This window comes from Mytilus galloprovincialis, chromosome 10, assembly GCF_965363235.1.
Source record: "Mytilus galloprovincialis chromosome 10, xbMytGall1.hap1.1, whole genome shotgun sequence".
NCBI classification, from domain to species: domain Eukaryota; kingdom Metazoa; phylum Mollusca; class Bivalvia; order Mytilida; family Mytilidae; genus Mytilus; species Mytilus galloprovincialis.
Genome location: NC_134847.1, coordinates 84,090,657 through 84,113,993, shown reverse-complemented (window position 1 = coordinate 84,113,993; position 23,337 = coordinate 84,090,657). Strand labels below are relative to the sequence as shown.

General features: G+C 32.2%; 1 protein-coding gene across 1 annotated transcript; it reads right to left on the bottom strand.

Annotated features, from left to right (window-relative positions):
* Positions 1–960: 960 nt before the first annotated feature.
* On the bottom strand, positions 961–22,152 carry LOC143048634 (CAAX prenyl protease 1 homolog). The gene is made up of 10 exons (XM_076222421.1): positions 21,998–22,152; positions 14,365–14,511; positions 13,367–13,453; positions 12,584–12,700; positions 10,246–10,398; positions 8,895–9,036; positions 5,073–5,203; positions 4,091–4,297; positions 2,980–3,120; positions 961–1,470 (listed from the first exon to the last, which is right to left on the bottom strand). The coding sequence occupies exons 1-10, from the start codon at positions 22,091–22,093 to the stop codon at positions 1,252–1,254; spliced, it is 1,440 nt and encodes a 479-aa protein (XP_076078536.1). The 5' UTR covers positions 22,094–22,152; the 3' UTR covers positions 961–1,251.
* Positions 22,153–23,337: the final 1,185 nt, after the last annotated feature.

Genomic DNA, 23,337 nt, shown 5'->3' with positions numbered 1-23,337 from the left:
GGATGATTGTGGCCATAATCAAATTTGATCCAGAAGTTGCAGAGCAGTCAATTTCTGTAAGTTTATGGAAATGGGCAACAACTGACGACCCCCACCATGTGATCAGAAAAGCAAACTTGCCATATAAGCTAGATGAGTAAAAATATGCCATTCAAGAACAATAAATCATTTACTTTTGAAAAGAAAAGTAAAAATCTTTCCAATTAGAATTTAATGTTTCCCCTAACCTAAACTGTCCATCATTTGTCATTGTATTTCAAATGTGTTCTCATGGTAATAGGGTAAAAAAAGTCGATATGAACATATATCTGGCATATTCAATTGGTTTAGTAGAGAAAAAGGTCTAGGATAATTTATGATAATTTAACCTTGCTCCTGTTTTACCCTATTTGCTATATGAGACTTTCCATCAGGACCAAAGTAACAACCCTTTTAAGATCAAATAAAGATCTTTGAAAATCTGACTTGCTGGACCTTTTTTTTGGTCCCTTTAAAGCTATACTGGACTTTTCATCAGGACCAACTTATTAATACCTGGTGATTAGTAAAGCAAGTATAAGAAACATTTTTGCATGTAATTGATAAAAAAAAAGTATTTCAGTGTAACCTTGCCTTCCAAGGTGGCCAATTTTGACTGAGTTATGAAGATATTCTAGTGTACGACAGATAATCCATCATAAACAACACTGGAATGATTATTTATGTTCCCTATTCATGCTTATTGAACTGAATGTTTACATGAAAATATATTATACTTACAAATTTAGGCTTTTATTTCATTCACATGTATGAAAACCACTGATATGATGTGACGGAATTACATTAGTCTTTATAGAATTAGGTCTGAATTACTATTTATCTATGTAAACTATAACCATATAACTACATCATCAAATTCTGAATTATTTCATCATTAAGTCTTAAAATGCCTTTCCTAGTATAAATGTTTGAATTTCAATATAGTTTTCTTACATTTATTAGAATACACCACTTACATACATTATACAGGTTTTCTCTGAAAACACTGCTTTTAAAAATCAAAAAGAGTTCTGACAATACATATGAGTACTAATTATCAGTGAATTTCTATTCCAATGTTTGAATGAATTCTGTCATATTAGTACATTGTACTCCTTAGCAGTGTAGAATCATTAAACATAGATGTCTATATCAACAAGATATGGGAATACATCATCCGACAGTAACCCAGCAACCTAAATGGTCCATACACATCTATAAATGTTTAACGTGTCATTCTGACTTCTCTAATCCCTTCAGTCTTTCTAGTAATGGTGGATGAGAGTAGTTCCATGAAGAGTACAGCCAATCAGTGACAGGGAATCCTAGATTGTCTTTGTTTAGTTTGATTAAAGATGATTTTAGTTCCTTGGCCATCTTCAATGATTTGGCAAATGCATCAGCTTGGAACTCAAACCTTCTACTATTTACTGTCATCAAAAAGTTTAGAATCTGAAATAAGATTTTGATACATGTGAAAGTGACTATATCTTCTGCTGTTGTTTTTTCTATGGTCGAGTTGTTGTCTCTTCGATACATTCACCATTTCCATTCTAAATTTCATCATTAAATATAAGACGAAATATTTCATATACTGTCTTCTAATATTGTTTTAAGGTTTTTTGCAATAATATGATATATAATATGTGAGCATGTTCACACTCATTCATACAAACATTAATATACAGATGAATCATGGCAATCTTTTCTCTATCTAACAGACTGATTACCATGTAATTTGAAAAATCAATGAGAAAAAGTTAATATACAGTCGACTCTCATTATGTCGAAGTCAGCCAGACCAGAGAAATATTTCTAGATACACGTAGTTCGACTCAAACGAACACCGTAAGTTCGACAATCTAAGGGACACAACTCTTGCTTAGCTTGGTAAAGCTAAAATTAATTATCCCTGTGAATATGGCAAGGGGATCGATATTCTATTATCAGATCGATGTATTTGTATGTCACAGTCTTTTATAATTATAATGACATATTTTTTTTTACTTATTCAATTAAAAAAAAATCCCAGGGCTTTTCCAAGAGAGTAATTTCCAATCGATAGTTTCGTTATTCAGGTCGGTTATAGCTGACAAAATTAAGAAAATTTTGACTTCTATTCATTTTGTTTTATCTCACTCTTTCTTTTCAAAAGAAAATATAACAAGATTAAAGACGCCGTTTGAGTAGTTTTTAGGTGATCATCAACGGAAGCCATAATCCTCACTTTATACAAACCCAAGCTCATTAGTGTAAATCACAAATTAATTGTTTTGTAAACATTTTAAATACTTTTTCATGAACATTAACAATGTATCCTTAATTATTTATAAAAATTCTATAAAAGATAATCTTAGGTAAACACTCATGGAAATAGCATGTCATAAATCTATACAGTGGTCAGTGACCGGAAATTTAATTACACTTGTATTGTCAGATTAACTCTTCAATCCATTTAAATCCTGGAGGTCATGTTTTGATATATGTGTATTAGTTCGAGATAAAAAATGAATTTTGATTGCTTTTGTTAACCTTGGGACCGTAAAGTTAGTTCGACTCAACTGAAATTATTTACATTTGTATGGAATAAAGTTCGGGACCACGTGAAAACTTCGACTCATCCGAAATTTCGAGTCAACCGAGTTAGAGACAACGAGAGTTAACTGTATATTGCATTGGGAAAAAATAAAAGAATGTGTTAGAGGACAGGAATTACCCCTCTCTTACTTGTGTTTCAATCAAAAATGGAAGATAAAAGGACCAAAGGATAGACAGTCAAAGGTAACATTTAATGCCCCCTTCACTGTGCAGCAGGGGTGTAAAAAAATCGATTTTTATTCAGTTACTCAATCTTAAGCCTTGTGTACTATTGTTTGTGTTTTTGTTGAACATATTTTTTGCCAGGATAGTGTTTTCTGTCTTATTGTTTGTGACTGCCTTTTTATTTTGGACAATACTTACCACATGGTATGGTGAGAATATAAACTGGAATATAATGATGAGACCAATAATGATAGGTTTGGTGGTAAATCCAAAGGCAAGGTATAAATCATCTCTCTTAAACAACATGGCAAACAGCATAAAACACAGAAAAGTATTGACCTGGAAATATTAACAACATTACAAATAAACAAAATATATACAAGGTAAAATCTTTCAGTGTACACAAATTTCTGGTTCAAATAAAGATAAAATGAGGTATTTTCTGTCAGCTCTTTTAGAAAACAAAATTTAATTCATCTAATAAAGTGATGAGATTTTTAACAACATTTCAGGTTTTTCTAAATTCACCTTTATAAAAAACCTAACAATGTAGGAAATAGCTTATTTTAAACTATACAACATGTGTAAAAAGAGATGCAGGGTATATAGATTTGTAAGTAAAACATGTATCAAACATATAGTTAGATAAATGTATTGTAATGTGACCTACCGATGTAGACTATTTACCGGAATTGTTATCACATAAGCAACATGACAGGTGTCACATGTGGAACAGGATCTGCTTACCCTTCTGGAGCACCTGAGATCACCCCTAGTTTTTGGTGGGGTCAGTGTTGTTTATTCTTTAGTTTTCTATGTTGTGTCATGTGTACTATTGTTTGTCTGTTCGTCTTTTTCATTTTTAGCCATGGCGTTGTCAGTTTGTTTTAGATTTATGAGTTTGACTGTCCCTTTGGTATCTTTCGTCCCTCTTTTAAGCCTAGACAGCATAAATTGGTGATTTGACAGTCATGAATTAAGTAACGGGTATTTGCATCCATCAATCACAAATTGATGCTGTTAGAGATTAAAATACAATATACTTAACTCTATTCTAATAAAACCAACAGAAAACATTGTCAAATGTTTCCTACCTATTATGTGCAGGCAGGAACATTTTCATAGCATAATGTGAATTGATGCATTAAAAATGGGTGATCATGACATTATCTGATCAACATGATCAAAATGAATATTACAAACAATGTTTTATTAGAATTGCCATTTGATAGCTTAACTCGTTTGGCATGGTTCAATCAGCCATAAAGATTGGGAAACAAAGAAATTAATATAACAATTCCTAACTTACATTACTTATTATAAGATTTTTTAAATTGTGATTGAGTTTCCAGTGACCTAATTCATGACCTAGAACAGCCAGAATTTCATCATCGTTACAGCCTTGTTTCTTGTGTTTCTTCTCCTCTCCTTCTCCTTTCTTCCCTGTTGTACTATCTTCTACTTCCTTCTTTTCTTCTGTCTTTCCTTCTGGTACTTCTTTCCCTTCTGTGTTTTCCTAAAGATATATAATAGAATATCAACATCATTTAATTTCCTAATTTTGTACATCTATAAAAGCTTTGAAGTCAATAACCTTATTTTGGTATAATTGCTCAATCCAACATCAATCTGATGTCTAGTTCTATGATGACATCTGGTCTGAAAAAATGGGATGATACAGTAAATATATTTTATAGTAATTTCTTTGGCTGTCACCAAATTCAAATACATTACTCTGACTCCTAAAAGAAACAAGTACTTGTAAAAATATTAAGCTTGACTTAGTAGAAGTGTTTTAACTAATGACACCCCCTTTATCATGACAGACAGACCAATAGCAATACTATCACTTTGGTACTGTTAGAGTTCTGCCTAACAAAAGACTAGGATATGAGATATCTTATTAAATAGGTTACAGGATTTCTGAAATATGGTATAGGAAATATTCAATTTATTTCATGTGTAATCAACATATGTGTTGTTTGATTTCAGTTTGTCTTTGGTCAAAATTTGATTAGGATGTAAAATTTTCTTGCTTTTCTCTGAATTTCCGATTGTTATGTCTTGAAAAAAGGCCACCATGCCTGATGATGTCACACAGAAATAACACATTTTTTTGCAGATCATTTGAAAAGATTGATTAAATTTGTCTGCATTTATATTATTTAAAATCATAGATAGTAACCGATTGTTTATAATTTGAAAATTTAACTGTCTAGATTGGATAAATATTATATCACACTTGACACAGAGGTAGAGTCTTTATTTATAATAATTATAGTTATAAATACCTGCTTCTTCTTTTCTTCCTCCTCTTTATTCAATGGTGAATAATCTTCTAACAATGTATCAAATAATACTATCCTTTTATTCTTAAAGAAACCATAGAAGTAGGCATTGCTGTGAGCTGACCTTTTAGATCCTGGCAAAATATCAAACCCTCATTTAATTTAATCATACAGTTAGATTTGTTATATATACTACAAAATTATTCAACTCAAAGAAAATATAACAAGTGAAACTGCGAGCTACTGCTCACTGATGATACCCCCGCCGCAAGTGGATAATATTAATAGTGTAAAAATATGCAAGTGTTCGGTAAACAGGAAGTTGTCAAGTGATGAATCTGAAAACGCATCATACGGTATAGCTGACTTATATAAATCCTGAAACCCAATTTCAGAAATCCTTGTATTGTAGTTCCTGAGAAAAATGTGACGAAAATTTTCAACTTGGCTATCAGTGTAAAATCATACAAGTGTTCGGTAAACAGGAAGTTGTCAAGTGATGAATCTGAAAACGCATCACACGGTATAGCTGACTTATATAAATCCTGAAACCAAATTTCAGAAATCCTTGTATTGTAGTTGCTGAGAAAAATGTGACGAAAATTTTCAACTTGGCTATCATGTGTAAAATCATACAAGTGTTCGGTAAACAGGAAGTTGTCAAGTGATGAATCTGATTAAGCATCACACGGTATGGCTAACATATATAAATGTTGATACCAAATTAAAGAAAGGGTGGATGTGTAGTTCCTGAGAAAAATGTGACGAAAGTTTCATGGGACGGACTGACTGACTGACGGACTGATGGACGGACGGACTGATGGACAGACTGACGGACGGACTGACAGACAGAGGTAAAACAGTATACCCCCCCCCGTTTTTAAAGCGGGGGTATAAATCAAAGAGCTGATAGCTCTGAAGTGGAAGAAGATGAATAAAAGGTAACTTGAATTACCATAAAAGCAGCCCCACTAACCCAGGCTGCTTTGTTCCATTATCGTTATAATGTATTTTTTTTCTTCAAACAAGAAAAGGTCATAAGTACATGGATTTCCCATCCGTACAATCATTTTCTATGTTCAGTTGACTATGAAAATTAGGTAAAATCTTTAATTTGGCAGTAAAATTAAGAAGATCATATCATAAGGAACACATGTGTACTAAGTTTCAAGTTGATTGGATTTCAACTTCATCAAAAACTACCTCGACCCTAAACTTTATAACCAGAAGCAGGACGGACGGACAGACTAGAAAACATATTGCCCACAAATGGAGCTTAAAAAAGTAAGGCTCGTTACATACCCGCCAACTTTTGAAAGTTCCCAATTCCCATATGGGTTTTTCCTGCACAAATTTTTTTTTAAAGGTTACAATTTTTAGCGATGTATTTTGCACGATCTTGATTGTCTAGAAAAAGTGTCATATTTGTATGATTAACTTACATGCCTTTTTCTTAAGTCTGTTTGCATGATTCTAGTTTTAATTCGGTAGAAAAATATACATGAAGCTAGCAGACCAGGGTTTATTTTCCAGAGTAAGAATATTAGATGCTTGTTGAAATTTCCAATTTTAAATTATGCACAAAGATGGACCTTTAACAGGTTGGGAACAACACTCTAAATGAGATTAACCTAACTGGAAGATCAGTATAACCCACTGTAAAAAATGAGCACCAAAAAAGTCATTTATATTCATATTATTTGATGAAACTTTACCCCAAGAACTATGCATCTATAAAGTACTGAATAGTCAAAACATGTCAAAAGAATTTTCTGTTGTTTCTAAACTTATATCTTTTTTAATAATTTGACCCCTCATTTAGAAAAGTTGTTCCAAATATGAATTTTCCCACTTTTGAGTTTAATAAAAATCTTCAAAATGTACTTTATTTTTTTTCAACAGTAAAATGACCCCTTGTTTTAGGGACAGTCCCTCATTTAAGGGACACCACTCATAATTGGGGTGGGGGTGGGGTGGGGGGTCCCAACCTAAATACAAAAATAAAATATGTTACAACCAGTATTATGTCAATAAATTAGTGAAAAAATACTATTTACTATCTTTATCATGTTTTTGGTAGTACAGTAGACCCCGGCCAATGGGATACCCAGATTGTCAGCTAAAAATATCTGATTACCCGATATATTCAATAAGACGATGAATGTATATTCATTAAATATTCTACAATAATGAGTAGATCTATTGCTTAATATGTGAAAGGGCTGGAGGATTGATGGAGTGATTTTTATCAATAACATCACCACGATGTTTGTGAAATAAAATTATCAGCTGATTATGTAGCTAATGAATAAATTTGTTTCCACTTGCAGTTTTTAAATCCTATATTTATTAAAATCAATTAAATGTCCTGAAGTATTTATGTAAATTATTATCTTCCATCCATAGTTTGTCTTTACTTGTTTAGTAAACAAATTATTTACATTTTCACACAGGTAAACTAATTTGGCTATAAATAGATTAAAGCATGTCTGTGTAGAATCTCTTATCAAAAATCGTAATTGTTATAATTTTATTTCTTTAAATAATCAAATTTAAATTTATGAAAATATTCATGATTGATAAAATAGTATTGCTTGAAGTTTACGCTTTCAGAGACTATTTATGTTTAGGTCATGGTTCTTCACATAGTTGTAAACAAACCAATATGGCCGACACACGTGATTACCTTTGCACATGTGAAAAAAAATATTTCTGACAAAAGTCAGATTTCTCTTGTCAAAAGGAATTTATATTTATATTGCAATACATTCTTCAGAAGGAGGTACATTGAGTTTCAATTATATTTCTTTTTCTATGAGCTTAGATTTTAATCACATTCTCCAAACAGCAACGTATTGCTCTTGTCAACAGAGTCTTGAATAATTTTATAAATAGATTCAAACCATTTGGAGTAGAAGGGCATCTAATTCACATGACAAAGGAAAACAATGAATTAAGACAACAATTTAATAAGAAATATATCCTTTTTATTTACAAAAAAACAAAATCTTCTTGTCTGCAGGATTGCAAATTCGTAACTTCAAGGGCGAACTTGTAAACAGGGCGAGTTGTCCCGATACCAAATTCACGCATGCGTAATACAAATATTTACAGTTAAAACATCCTGTGACAAGTAAACAAATAACGTTCATGTGGATGAGATGAAATCTGATAATTTACATAAATAAAAGGGTCATATTTACGATAGTGATTGTTTTTCAATCCTAATTTACAAATTAAATGATTCAGATGCCTAATCATGTGTAAAAATCGGTGTCATTAAGTTGTTATGAAATTGTAATACACGAAACGAATGCGGCATACGGAGGCTCAATGCCAAAGGTCAGCCCCTTAAGTCTTCAGAAGACTTGACGTCTTCTTCCACTAAAAACATTCTATTTCATAAATGTGTTATCTGGCCTAGGGGAGATAATTCTAATAAAATTTAAAGTTTCATCAATTTTAATTTAATTGTCAAAGTTTTAGTTCTCAATCTGATTATTTTTCTTTCAAATGATGGTCTATCAAAAAAATTTCTTAACCCTCCTTGTACTTTTTCTCAAATTACCTTTTTTAATCTATATACCTGTAACTGAACATCAAATGACAACTATGAAACTGACATTTAATCTAAGTTCACAGATATTCTAACTTTTTTTTTCAAAACAGACCAGAATGGTCTCATTTGAATATTGTTTCAGTAAAAATTAATGAAAAGTATGACATGTTTGATGTCTAACTAAATGACAGAACATTATTTAATTAATACTGTTTTTTAATAAACATGTCAATTTCATCTTGAAAAAAATTAACTACATGTACTACCTTCAACAACAAAGAGTTTCTTTAAAGGGAAGTCAATACTGGCAGCCAAAGCTTCGATCCTGGACCTTAGAGCTCCATCAGGTAATGGTGTAAACTTATCAAAAAGTGGAGCTATATAGTCAGCATAAACAGTGATTAATACCTGGATAAAGAAGAAATATGATTGATATAGAGTTGTATTTAAAGGTGTATAGGTCATGTATTACCATGATGTAGGTACTGAAAATTCAGATATAATTCATGATTGTGAGAACCCTGCATTGTGAGGTTTTTATTAATGCTAATAGTAATAATGTGACTAGGTGAGAATTGTAATAATTTAAACTTTAATCCAATACATATAACAAGCATGTTTTGTTTTTTTCACTATCGCAATACTAAATGCATGTAATTATTTCTGAATTTATAGTACTATATAAATTGGGATGCAAACTTCAAGAATTCATTTAACAACTTAACATCAATTGGCCAAATTAAAAAATACTTGAATTGTGCATGTGTTTAAAAGCTTTTCTTCTCTCATTAATATTGATTTACCGGTGATTCATTATCATTTATGGGGTACCTATTTAGTTGATTTTAAAAATTCTATCATAAACGCATGATAAAAATTATTATGGTAGAGTGGGGTGCTCATTTTCGCCATAACTTTCTATGTTTTCTGCAGTTTATGTTCAGGTCTTTATGTTTTTGAAGTATACTGATATTTCTATATGAAGATACCATCAAAAGCAAAATATTCTTAACTATAATACGCATTTCTTTGAAAAAAATCATCCGAAAAGTTAGATTAGAGTCTATTTGAAATTTCCTGATGTTTTGTCAAAGGGGGACACATATTCGCCATTTTTACACATTTATTTAAAACCAAATAACTGCAGCTTTTAACAATATTTATCGAATCAATTTCATTATAGATGAATAGTAGACATATCAAAGGTGTAAAGAACGGAAATTTAGGGCAATCAGTCAAATAATTACTAAGAAATACTTCTTTGAAATCGTGTTTTTCATTCAGGAAATTTGACCGAAAATCGCTATCCCTTTTTGGTCCTTTGCGGTTAGTGCTGAAATTTTGTTTAAGTTTAAAAAATAATCATGTGTGAATAAAAATATAATTTACCGGCATATTTCTTCTATTTCAGCCATCCTTTAAACTTTTAACACCTCAAAATCATAAAACGACGAATTTGTGTCCACGGCAATAAGAGCGCCCCACACTAGCTGTGTTATAAATGATTGAGAGGAGGTAAAAATGGCCATTGTCTTTCATGCAATTATTTGTGATGTATATACACTTTACTTCTAAACAATATTTTTGTTCATAAAAAAAATGTATATATGTACTTACCAAAGAGACAACAAATATAAACAACCAACAGTAAATAAAGAAGTAGTCCCCTCCAATCTTTATAATGTAGATCAGTAAAGCTGTGATAGGCATTGCTAAGGCCATACCTACTACTAACTTCTTAATACTGTCTTTAATATAAAATGGTAAGGTCTGAAAGTATAAAATATAGAATGAAACACCCTAGCAACTATACAATACATAATGAGATACACTAGAAACTAGTACTGAAAAGAATGATTGGACAGGCTCTAACTTGGGATATAGCTATCATCTAAATGAAAGCTATAACTTCAACGTAAATGTATGAGACAGCCACATTTGAAGTTGAAACAATCTGCACCATTTGCCACTAGTTTGATGTCTCAGCTGACTAGTAAAATTTTATTCGTTCTAGTTAGTTTTTGCAAAATTTTGTTTAGACACAGAAGAAAAATGTCAGAATATTGGTCTTCGAACTAGGAATTAGAAATGATTTTAGTGCAGACTACATTTCCTAAACTTTATCCAGCAATCAGCCATTTTACTAATTTAATACTTTTTTTTACTACTTAATATTTTATGTGCTAGCTCACAACTGCAGGTTACTATCAAGAAGAAGTCCTGTGACCCTACCATAACACTGGTACTGAATTAATGACAACTAGTCTTTGTTCATACTCCTACATGATGTGTACTTTAACACATATTAATTCAAGAAGCAGAAATTATCAATTTTCAAATTTTTAGATGGACCCAGCTGGTTCCAATCCATGACCTTTGACACTAGAGGCAAACTTGCTTCGGAGATGGTTGCAAATATAAGATATACATTCTGATCTTAGGTCAGGTTCTCTCTTTGACACATTCCCTGTTTTATAACATGTACAAACAAACTTTTGGTATTTGGATATAAACAAATATCCTCTCCTAAAAAAGTATATAGATCATGAACAGTTACATTCAAATTATTGTTAATGTAGTATTTAAATTAACATGATTAAGCTTTCTCTTAATAATAAATGTACAAGCCAAATCTTTTAAAAAGGAAATTAATAAATAAATGACTGCAGGGCTTTCCATTGAAATTGAAGTAGAAGGCTGAATTAAAATTATAGGCGGCTGTAACATGCGTTCGGCGAAGCCAGACGTCCACCAAGCTGTAAGCTTGGTGCCTTACGGCAGGGGGTCTGGGGGCCGCTCAAGGCCCCCAGAAGCTCTGCCATAAATAGAGCAAAATCCTGCATTCTCGCAATCTCCTGGCACCTAATTTCATCTTTCAAATGACCATTTTTTATGTATGAAATTAAAGAAAAAAAAAAAAATCTCAAAGAATTTTTTTTTTTTTATGTTATAGTTTTTTATTTTCATTTATTTATGCTTAAAATTCATTTACTTTTAAAAGAGATTTATTTATATAATAATCCGGTTTGTTAAAAATCTTGATCGATTTATTTTGCAGAACTACGTGAATTTGTAAACAAATGACCCCCCTTTTCTCTCTAAAGACTGGTACGCGTAACTAAAATTATACAATTATTTTTCAAGCATTGACAGAAAATTGATATATCCTCTGATTTTCTCTTTTTTTGTAAACTGTTCAATAAGTCGGATACATAAATCATTTGGAAATGTTATTTATTTGAGGTCGAGTCGACAATATTCTACTTTCGTTTTTGACCTTGATTCTCTGAACACCACGTGGGCTTTGAAAAATGAACTTCAAAAGATACTGTTTTCCAGATTCTGAACAATATGATCTACAACACTTTCTTTAATTTGACTGATATTATTCCATAACATAAGATAGTCATCCTATATGATTGTCTTCACGTTTTAAAAGTAAAAAAAGCCAACGAGTTAATGACCCTCGGAACGTCTCTATTGTTATCATTCAATGACCACCGGAACGTCTCTCTTGTTATCTTTGAAAAGAAACGATGCATTCTGACTTTAAATAGACAACCAATCAGTGACCTGAATTCATGTGAACTATATTTAGCCCAAGGTAAATACTGACTTTTCATCCTTGTTTATCGTGACCGCGACTTTGCGAAAATACGTCTCTCGACTGCCTGTAAACATTTGAAAAAGATATTATTTTCTTTTTGAATTTATATTTTTGTCAGTGAAGTAGCCGGCACTTGAAGCCACCGCAAACGGCGGATTTCCGCCGGCTACCGGCTTCAATGGAAAGCCCTGTGACTGTGAAAAATTACTAAACATATAAGCATTAAACATTAATTGAATAATATAATGCATAGATACTTAAAATACTGTCAGAAAACATAAAGGAATATATAGGTTCAGGAAGGTTTCAAACTTATTATGATGCCAACCTTTTAACATTTATCCATACCTGTTTATTGAAGCCATGTTTTTCTTCCAATACAAAAGTACTGTACAATGACCAGGGCTGTGAAGTTATAGTGCTGTATAACTGTGCATACAACATAAATACTATGGACAGCAGTATCTGAAATAAAGTAATATACAAGTGAACATCAACTTAATAAATATAATTGCTTATACCTAAATCAATTGGTCTTAGGTAGATAGTTGTCTCATTAGCAATCATACAACATCTCTTTGTTTTATAACTTAACCCAAAACTCAACATTAGAATGCACTTATTTCATATCATTATAAACATGTATACAAAGTTTCAAATTGATATATAGATTTTTTGTAACCACAACTTCATAAAAAACTTTAACAGATACAGAATGAACTACTGGACAGAAAGATATGCAGAACAGAAAATTCTATACTCCCATAATATTACTAACATCTAAAGGCACAGCAGAAAACCACATCAGTTCATTATGTATATGCAGAAAAATGAAGACTACATGTACCATGATCATCCGTCCCAGATAAGCCTACCCTTAACAAACAATACAGAAAGGCTCTTTTCCATGCTATGAGAGTAATATACAGGTTCTGGTTGTATATTATATATCCTGAACAACTGAGGACATCCCTTAAAGAAAGTCTACTACTGCAGAATTTTGTTAGGCTAGACATGCTAAAGAAAAGATAAATAGCAAACCCTTAAGATTATTCATTTATATGAATGTATATTTCATGTGTTATCAAATTACTTTTTATCATAAAGTTGATAGAAAACAATTTGATTTACCTCATAATCTGGACCATAGCCAAAATATTCAATGGAATCTGTTGAAACTTTCCACATAAATGGAATTCCTCCAAATATCAGGATCAACTGAAATAATACAAAGAATAATAATTGTAATAAAATTAAATAAGATATTGGCTATTTGACAATACATTCATATGCTCTATCTTTTTAAACCTTTTTTGTGTTTATATTGAGTCATATATCAAATTTATTCGTTCAGTGTGTGTTTATTCGTTTTTGTTAATTATCTTTGATTGAGCTAAGCCATTTCAATTGATAATTTATAAGTGTGTCTTTCTATCTTGTGATGTTACACATTGTTTCAGGTTAGGGTGAAGGGTGACACCTGTTAAAATGTTTAAACCTGCTGGTGAGTGCTGCACTTGTTAGAACCTGTCCTAAGTCGGGAACCTGTTTTTTAGTAGTTGTCGTTTGTTTATGTGGTTTATAATTGTTTCTTGTTTCTGGTTTTATATATAAATTAGACAGTTGGTTTTCCTGTTTGAATGGTTTTACCCAAGTTTTATTTTTGGGCCCTTCATAGGTTGTTGTTTTGGTGTTGAATGCCGTACTTTGAAATATAATGGACTTCTTTTACAAATTGTGACTTGGATGGAAATTTGTCTCCTGGCACTCATACCACATCTTCTTACATGTGTTAATAACATTGATATTTCGAGACAACGTATGGTTTTCTTTATATACTGCAACTCTTATAACTGTATTAAATGAAGTATTAAGGGTAAAAACCATCATTTCTTTATTTTGAGCAAAAAATTTCCACAAACCTGTATGTTTTATTGACGTCATAAATAAAACTCTACGGAAACACATTGTCAACGTCATTAACAAGGTGATATACGCTCAAATAGCACAGCTGCAGTATATAAGCATAAAAGTACATCACAAACATTTCAACTGATAAACAAACCGATTAAAATTCATTGAAATATAAACCATTCCATTTATTCAACTTTGACCTTTGAAAAACTTACTGTGCTTTCTATTTGTGAATATAGTGAGCTCCAACAACCAAATGAACTCTTGTCGAGTCCATACAGTCTGGCTTTAGTAAAAGTCTCCTGGTCTAGAACCCCTTCTAAACTAGCTGGCACCGATTTCACTGTTCTATACAGATGTCTCTGAAAAACAGAAAAGAAACAATATAAAAATAAGAAGAATCTGAGATGTGGTGTGATTGCCAATGGGCATGATTAGCAACTATTAATCAAAATTCAAATGGAAGAGATTTTCTATGTATTTTCTAGACATGCCCAAGCACTCTGCCACATGCCTTAGGCTATATTATATTTGCTGCATTAGGGGATTCATTTGTTTTATCTACAATCAGGGGTACTACTTGTACAAGTAATCTTTATTTACTTGAACAAGTGTAAGTATTTTTTTTTACAATCCTTAAAATTCTCAAGCTTTGAGATGTAACAACATGCCTTTTACAATTTTTCTTTCAGGTTAGCTCATAATTTTTTATTAGAGTTCAATGGTTCACCAGCCACCTTATTAATTCAACAGAGAAATTAATTGCGCAAAAATCTTGTAGCTATTGTGCAAGGCCTTCTAAACTTGCCCCTTTTAGACTTGTAAAGCAGCAGTATTCTGAAGATTACTGTGAGACAAATGAGATGTCCATGAAATTACACTTAATGATAAGTAATGACATCTGCAAACATGCCAAAGGACAGACAATTACAAATTCTATTCGAGCTAAGAAGTCCTGAGAAATTCAAGAAAAAAAATAGAATGAGTTTTTTACTTGAATAAGTAAATAGTCTGAATGTCTAAGTCAACAATAGTTTACCACATTTGTATCAGTTAATAAAATGTACTTTTATAAGTATCTTACACATGTTTACTTGTATAAGAATTTTAATATGTATTATATAATGACTAAAACACAATGCAAAAGGTCAATATAATATATACATATATATATATAAACAAGTCTAAATTGATAACTACGTTCAAACCTATGATTGTGTTGGATAAAAACCGTAATTTTTATAAGTGTGCATGTGAAACAAAGTTCGTTGTAAAAGGGTCTAAATACAGCACAAACAACATTTTCCAAAAGACCAAAAAAGTGAAAAAGTATATTTAAACAAAACGCATTTGATATATATATATATATATCAAATATTGGTCGTGTGGTCTAGCGGGACGGCTGCAGTGCAGGCGATTTGGTGTCACGATATCACAGTAGCATGGGTTCGAATCCCGGCAAGGGAAGAACCAAAAATTTGTGAAAGCAAATTTACAGATCTAACATTGTTGGGTTGATGTTTAGACGAGTTGTATATACATCATTGTACATTATGTACACAGCCATGTATCACCATCATTGATGGCGATCCGATGGATACATCTGTTGTAGCGTTGTCACTGACTCAGACGTAAATATATAATTATTTTCTGTGACTGTATATTACATTAATTTGTAGGATCCTTTACTATAGATAATTTAGCTGATCTGTAACAATAACATCTTCATGCCTTATATATCATGTACTGTAGTACACCGCTAGATTAAAACTGATGAGGAAAGGTAACACACGGCCAGCGAAAGCTCTTTTTTTGAGAGCCCAGGTGGTCGTGTGGTCTAGCAGGACGGCTGCAGTGCAGGCGATTTGGTGTCACAATATCACAGTAGCATGGGTTCGAATCCCGGCGAGGGAAGAACCAAAAATTTGTGAAAGCAAATTTACAGATCTAACATTGTTGGGTTGATGTTTAGACGAGTTGTATATATATATATATATATATATATATAAAATAACTGAATAAATAGGCAACGATCAATCTTACAGGGCGATGGATCATGTAATATGATTCTGTACACTACAAAATATAATATATAACAAGTCAAAAAGGGTACAACATCACCATTAAATAACTATAAAATGAACAAATATTAGATATTTCGGATAACAGATATCCTTCTTCAATAATAGCACGATGTCAAATGAATCATGTAAATATATTCAAACTGAGAAACTTTTTCTAAATCTTGAAGTTTATACAATTTAAGCGAACACCACAGACGCTGATACAATTTTAAAATTTCCAAACACGGCGCAAAGATTACAAAGATATGCCAAATGAAAAAAGTTATTTTCGATGTGAACTGGCACAACTCTAAATTTGTAAAGGTTGTGACAGTTTAGATGTTATAACTGCATTGAGGGTAGTCCTTAAACAAAAAAATCAAAAATGTCCTGACTGATCCAAGTTGGTATAATATTTCAAATTTGACAACGGTAGGGCCACACTTAAAAATATTTTGGTTTGCCCAAACCCTACCCAAAGGTTGAGACAGTTGGTAGGTAGGTAGGCATTTTCTTTTTTTTTTTGTTTGAAAAAAAGAAATTGAAGTATCAGATGTTTATTAGTCTTCATGCCCATTTGATTAAAAAAAAACTTCTTCAAATCAGGACAATAAAAGAATTTGAGTAGGCAGCTTTTTTCTGGGTAGGTAGCGTTTGGGCAAACATACTTATTATTTATTATAGCCTAGGGCAATTGCAACAGAAACTACATATTTAAGCCTCCCAAACGAATAGCAGTCTAATAATGATTAGAAAAATAAGTTTTATCTAATGAGGTAAAATAATTGAACGTGGCTACGTACTTATACATCCATCCCGAATGAATGGAGCCCTGTAATTTAAACTGGTATTTTTTTTTTTAAATTCGAACTGTAAAGCCAGTACTAAAGCCGGAGTTCCTGGAAACAAGTGATGATAGGAAAATGAGGGACTCATTCTATGTTTTTTCATTTATGCCCTCTGGGGAAACTGTCCCTAACTTTCTTATCCAAAATCTTTCCCGAGCGACTCTGTCGACCTTCGACCAACCCTCGTTGTGGTCTATGATTGTGATGGTAAGGTTTTTGAGATCAGCTTGTGTGTCCCCAGGTGATCTCAAATGACGACTTACGGGTAGGTCGGGCTTGCAAGTGTAGTCACTTCGATGAACATTCATGCGTTTGTTGAATGGCTGCTCTGTCTCGCCAACATACTGCATGCCACATCGACACTGAAGGAGGTATACAACATTCTGGGTTTTGCAAGTTACATTGCAAAATATAGTGTACACAGACCCAGTTGAGTGGCAAGTAAATGTTTGAGTATTTAGTATTTGTTGACAAGTCAGACAACGTCTGTTACCACATGACTTGCACCATCCTGCAATTAAACAGCTTTTATTTGAGGAGACGTCAGCTCTATCAAATAAGTCTTTCAGACTTGCTGGTCTCCGAAAAGCTAAGACAGGAGGATTGGGAAAGATCTTGGATAATTTAGGGTGTTTGGTAATAGTTTGCCAATTGGCACGGATCAAATGTGAAAGGTTAGTAAAGGCTGGATTGTATGTTAGAACAAACGGGACTATTTTGCTGCGCCTCTTCCGTTTGTACTGTAAGAGGTCATTGCAGCTGTTATTGTTAGCGCGTGCAAACCCCTTATGTATGTCCAATTTCTTATAACCTCGTTTTGTCAAAAATCTGCGAAGTTCCTGTAACCGTTTCGTGACAGGCTCCTCAGAAGAGCAAATCCACTTGACTCTGAGAGCTTGACTGTACGGGATACTTTTTGTACAAAAAAAGGTAGGACTTTGTAACTACGTAAAAATTTTAAACCTGCAAGGAAAACTTTGTCAAAATTAGGTCTCAAAGTTCCCCCCAAAATTTGCTCTCAAACTCCAGACGTAAAAAAATGGCTTCAGCGTTATGACGTCGTAGGAAGGCCGTCCCAGAAAAAATTAAAATAGCCTTGCCAGACGTCATCAGGTTGGGCTCAAGTCATGAATCATGGGGTGGTGCCAGGTTTGTGGAATGAACACGTTTTTCTGGGGTCGAAAAACCCCACAAAACTGGGGTAAAAAACTTTGTTCATAGTTTTCACAAAAACTGTGAAAAACCGCACCATGTCAGCTGTTGCGGTAATCTTTATCCAACATGAACTTTTGTTTACGTTAAGTTGTTTGCCATGGCAATATTTATTCTTTTGTGCAAGTCTCAGGACAAATGGGCTTCATAACCGGAAGTGTCAAAATCAAGTCATTTATCAATAATATCATATCATTTCTTTACTTTCTAGACAAATTGTCTTTCTCACTAACTTTGCCGACTAACATTACTCCATCTTGAACAACAATGCATTAGCAGTATGAAACAAAGCTTTCTATTGGTTGATTAATCTTTTGACTTTTGTTAAATTCTATGGAGGGCATAATTAACAAAACAATACCAAAAACTGTTTTTCATTTTGTATCGCAGATGCTGAAATTATCTCCCTTTGCAAGAATAAAGAATGACTCAAAATGAACTATATTACTGTGTAAGAACAGAATAATTAAGTGAAGATGTAAATGAAACTATCTTATGATGATTTAAAATACAGTTTCCAACTTACTATATATTTTATAGAATACTTTGCTATTCTTATGGAAGAATTATACCTTTTAAATGAATTTGTTAAAATAGAGTTATAATAGAAATATAACAAAATGCTTGTAAACGACCATGCAAGGGAGATGTAACCAGTCACCCCTTTATGGAGAAACTACAAAAGAAGTAATGAATATATACATAAAGTTTATAATATAAAGATTGAATAAAAACATTTAGTTGTGTCTGTTCTTTCTTCGAATATAGTTATCCGGTTGCGGGAATTTCTCGCTACATTGAAGACCTGTTGGTGACCTTCTGCTGTTGTTTTTTTATTTGGTCGGGTTGTTGTCTCTTTGACACATTCCCCATTTCCATTCTCAATTTTATTAACATGTTTTTTATTCTTATATACTCCACAATTCTCCTTTTATAATAATGTATGTATATAATGCTTCTTTGTTATAATAGTATTTGACATCTGTATTGATATGTGACAGCATGTAGTTTATTGTATATAAACCACACACACAAGTTTTTATCAAATTTGACTGACTTTAACGCCCTTCTATGATCGATTTTGAAAATGCCTTTACCAAGTCAGGAATATGACAGTTCTTGTCCATTCGTTTTTGATGCGTTTTGTTATTTGATTTTGCCATGTGATTATGGACTTTCCGAATTGATTTTCCTCTGAGTTCAGTATTTTTGTGATTTTACTTTTTATAAGCTTTTCTTGTATTTCTTTTATAACTCTATTTCAACAAGTTCATTTAAAAGGTATAATTCTTCCATAAGAATAGCAAAGTATTCTATAAAATATATAGTAAGTTGGAAACTATATTTTAAATCATCATAAGATAGTTTCATTTGCATCTTCACTTAATTATTCTGTTCTTACACAGTAATATAGTTCATTTTGAGTCATTCTTTATTCTTGCAAAGGGAGATAATTTCAGCATCTGCGATACAAAATGAAAAACAGTTTTTGGTATTGTTTTGTTAATTATGCCCTCCATAGAATTTAACAAAAGTCAAAAGATTAATCAACCAATAGAAAGCTTTGTTTCATACTGCTCATGCATTGTTGTTCAAGATGGAGTATTGTTAGTCGGCAAAGTTAGTGAGAAAGACAATTTGTCTAGAAAGTAAAGAAATGATATGATATTATTGATAAATGACTTGATTTTGACACTTCCGGTTATGAAGCCCATTTGTCCTGAGACTTGCACAAAAGAATAAATATTGCCATGGCAAACAACCTAACGTAAACAAAAGTTCATGATGGATAAAGATTACCGCAACAGCTGACATGGTGCGGTTTTTCACAGTTTATGTGAAAACTATGAACGAAGTTTTTAACCCCAGTTTTGTGGGTTTTTTCGACCCCAGAAAAACGTGTTTATCCCACAAACCTGGGACGAATCCGGGTCCGTTCGCCCTGATTCATGTTCGCCCTGATACCTGTTCGCCCAGGGTCCATTCGCCCCGATTATTATTTTTTTCTAATTGTTGTCTAATCGCATTATTTTAAGTGTTTGAACAAATTATGTTAAAGTTTGTTGAAAAATTGACAGAATATTTATATTGCCGCAATCAATTTATCATTTTCCCTTTGATTTGCAGAGTAGAATACTGGAATACAATGTATTTATCTTTATTGATATTTGTTAACAAAATAATTGTAATCAGTCAATCACGAAAGTATGCAGTATAAATAAATGAACTTGTAAATCCGTTTCATAATTAACATTTCGTACATCATTAGTTTTATTAATTTCAAGCTGAATATTTTATCAAAATAAAACGTTTGTTTTTATTATTAATCCATCAGAAGACAAGTTTCAAAATAATCAGTTATCCGTATTATTTTGTAATTGAACAATTAATGATCAAAAACAAGCCATAAACTAAATATTTCAATGTTTCCATAAATTTCAAGAATATACATGATATCCAGGTGTAATGATAAGTCGTTATCCTAAGGCTATTTTTTTCTTATTTTTTCTGTACACTTAGCTTTCATTTTTTATTACCATACATTGTCAAGCTTGGTAACTCATAATTATTTGTCAGTAACTAAATGTACGATGCTGTCCCATACTGAACCTTCTGACCTTGTTTGTTTACATTTAAATTTCAATGGCGTCAAAATCACGTGATGTCAATTCGTTCTACCCAATCAAATTGCTCTACTGTCAATTAGGGGATTTTCCAGTCTACGGCAATTACGTTATTTCTTTGTGGGATATTGCTTCAAAATAGTTTGCAATAATTTTGGGTTTTATTCAACAGGAAAACTCTTTTTTTGCCATCCCTTTTGACATCAGTGGAATTCTGTATGAATATTTATCTACAGTCATGATGGTCAGAATATCGATCTTTTTATAATGAATAAAAAGAAAATTCTATGAAAAATAAATGTAAATTATTTTTCATTAACCTACTCTATATTCCTGTACAAAATTATGGCATGGGCATCGTTTTTTCAATTAGTTTTCCTTTCATTTTGGTTGGGCTTTTTTCGCGGGAAAATCGCGAAAGACGTAAGGAGCATGTCATTTTAAAATTCCTTAAAATACGATTTGCTTGACCTGTATTGCCTGCCACAAGATTGATGACGCTGAATGGAATGTACACAAAGCAATGGAGGCCGGAAGTGGGATTTTGTGAAGTTCTAGAATGTTTTTAGACATTCGGAAGTCGGGATTGAAACGGGCATTAGAAATTTGGCATTTTTTAGCAATAATTGAGAACAACAATGAAAAGTTACCTTCAGAAATGTTTTTTTATTCAAAAGTTTAGAAAAAACGTATTCTACATTGTTTTTCTACGCCGGAAGTAGCGTAGTGACGTCAATGCGGAGTTTCCCCGTGTGTTAAGTTCAAACACAAATACCTAACGAACTGACAAGATGAACGATTTTAGACTACGGTAGGATATATATACCATAGAAATATCTGAATAAGTTTAATCAATTTCCAATGCCCTGAATATTAATATTTTTATAGTAGGGCGAACGGACTCTGGGCGAACGAACTCAGAGCGAACGGACCTAGGGCGAACATGTTATTAGGGCGAACGGTCCCGATACCACCTGGGACCACCCCATGTTTCATGACTTGAGCCCAACCTGGTCATGATTATTTGGACTAGGTCACAACCTGCTACACGATTTGATATATGTTTCGGACTAACACACTGTGTCGAGAAGAATAAATAACCTGTCGTGCTCCAAGATATTCCTCCCAAACGTACATTAGCCATGAGAAAGCTAAAACAGCCAAAAGTATGTTATTTTCGAGGATATCCATCGTCATTGTTAAAAACCGGAAGTGTGCTTAACTTGCCGGTGTAAAATCTTACTCGGTACCGAGACAACGTGATTTTCCGGATAAAAACTAGAAAGTTTTCTTCTGAACATATTTAGAACAATATCAAGGGACTTTTAGTACATTTTGCACATTATTTAATTAGCATGTATTACTGTTGGATATAAACCAATTGTTACAAAACATCTAAGAACATGTTCACTGTTGGGAAAATTAAAATATAGACTTTAAATGGGTCAATGTTCAGCGATCTGACTCTAATTCGGGTTACACTAATGTCCTGACAATGACCTGACAATGTCCTGACAGAAATGTAAATGCTTAATACTTTTTTATTATTGGAAGGATTTACTTGAAATTTGGAATCAAGCAAGATGAGAACTTATATTAAATAAATAAAATTAAAAAAAAATTAAAAAATATTTTTAAGAGTTAGAAAACTTGACCTGACCAACTTGACTTTGAAACTACTAATGTCCTGACCGATATGAAACGGCTAAAAAATGTTTTATCATTTACAGGATAGACTTCCAATTCGATATCAAGGAAGATTAATACATTTAATACAAAAATATAAGATAAAATAAGAAAATAAATATTTTCAAGAGTTAGAAAACTTGACCTGACGAATTACATACCCCCGTGACTAATGTCCTGACCGATGTAAAATGCTAAGAACTTTTTTGTTCTTTGAAGGTTCGATTTCAAATTTGATGTCAAGGAAGATTCTAACATTGAATACATAGATATAAGCAAAAATATTAAAAAAACTAATTTAAAGTGTTAGAAAACTTGACCTGACCAACGTCGACTCTGCACTGACTAATGTCCTGATCAATGTAGAAAATGTTAATTGCTTTTTTGTTATTGAAAGAATTGACTTAATTATAGATCCTTACCAAGGGAAATTATAAAATAATCATAATAAAAGTTTATGAAAAAAAAATGTTTGTTATTTTTTTAAATGTAAGAAAACTTGATCTTTATATATATCATGATGAATGTCCGTTCAATAACTTTTTTGTTATTGAAAAGGATATAATTAAGTTTAATATCATTCACTGAGAAAAGTGATATGTGATTAGAGATGCTGTAGATATAAAGTAAATGCACCTTTTCTACATTTAATATGAAAGGATTATAAAGATGTACAGAATGCAATTAAGTCCAAAGACAGTGACATGAATGATTAAAATTTATTCACACATACATTGATTAAAATTAACACAAGT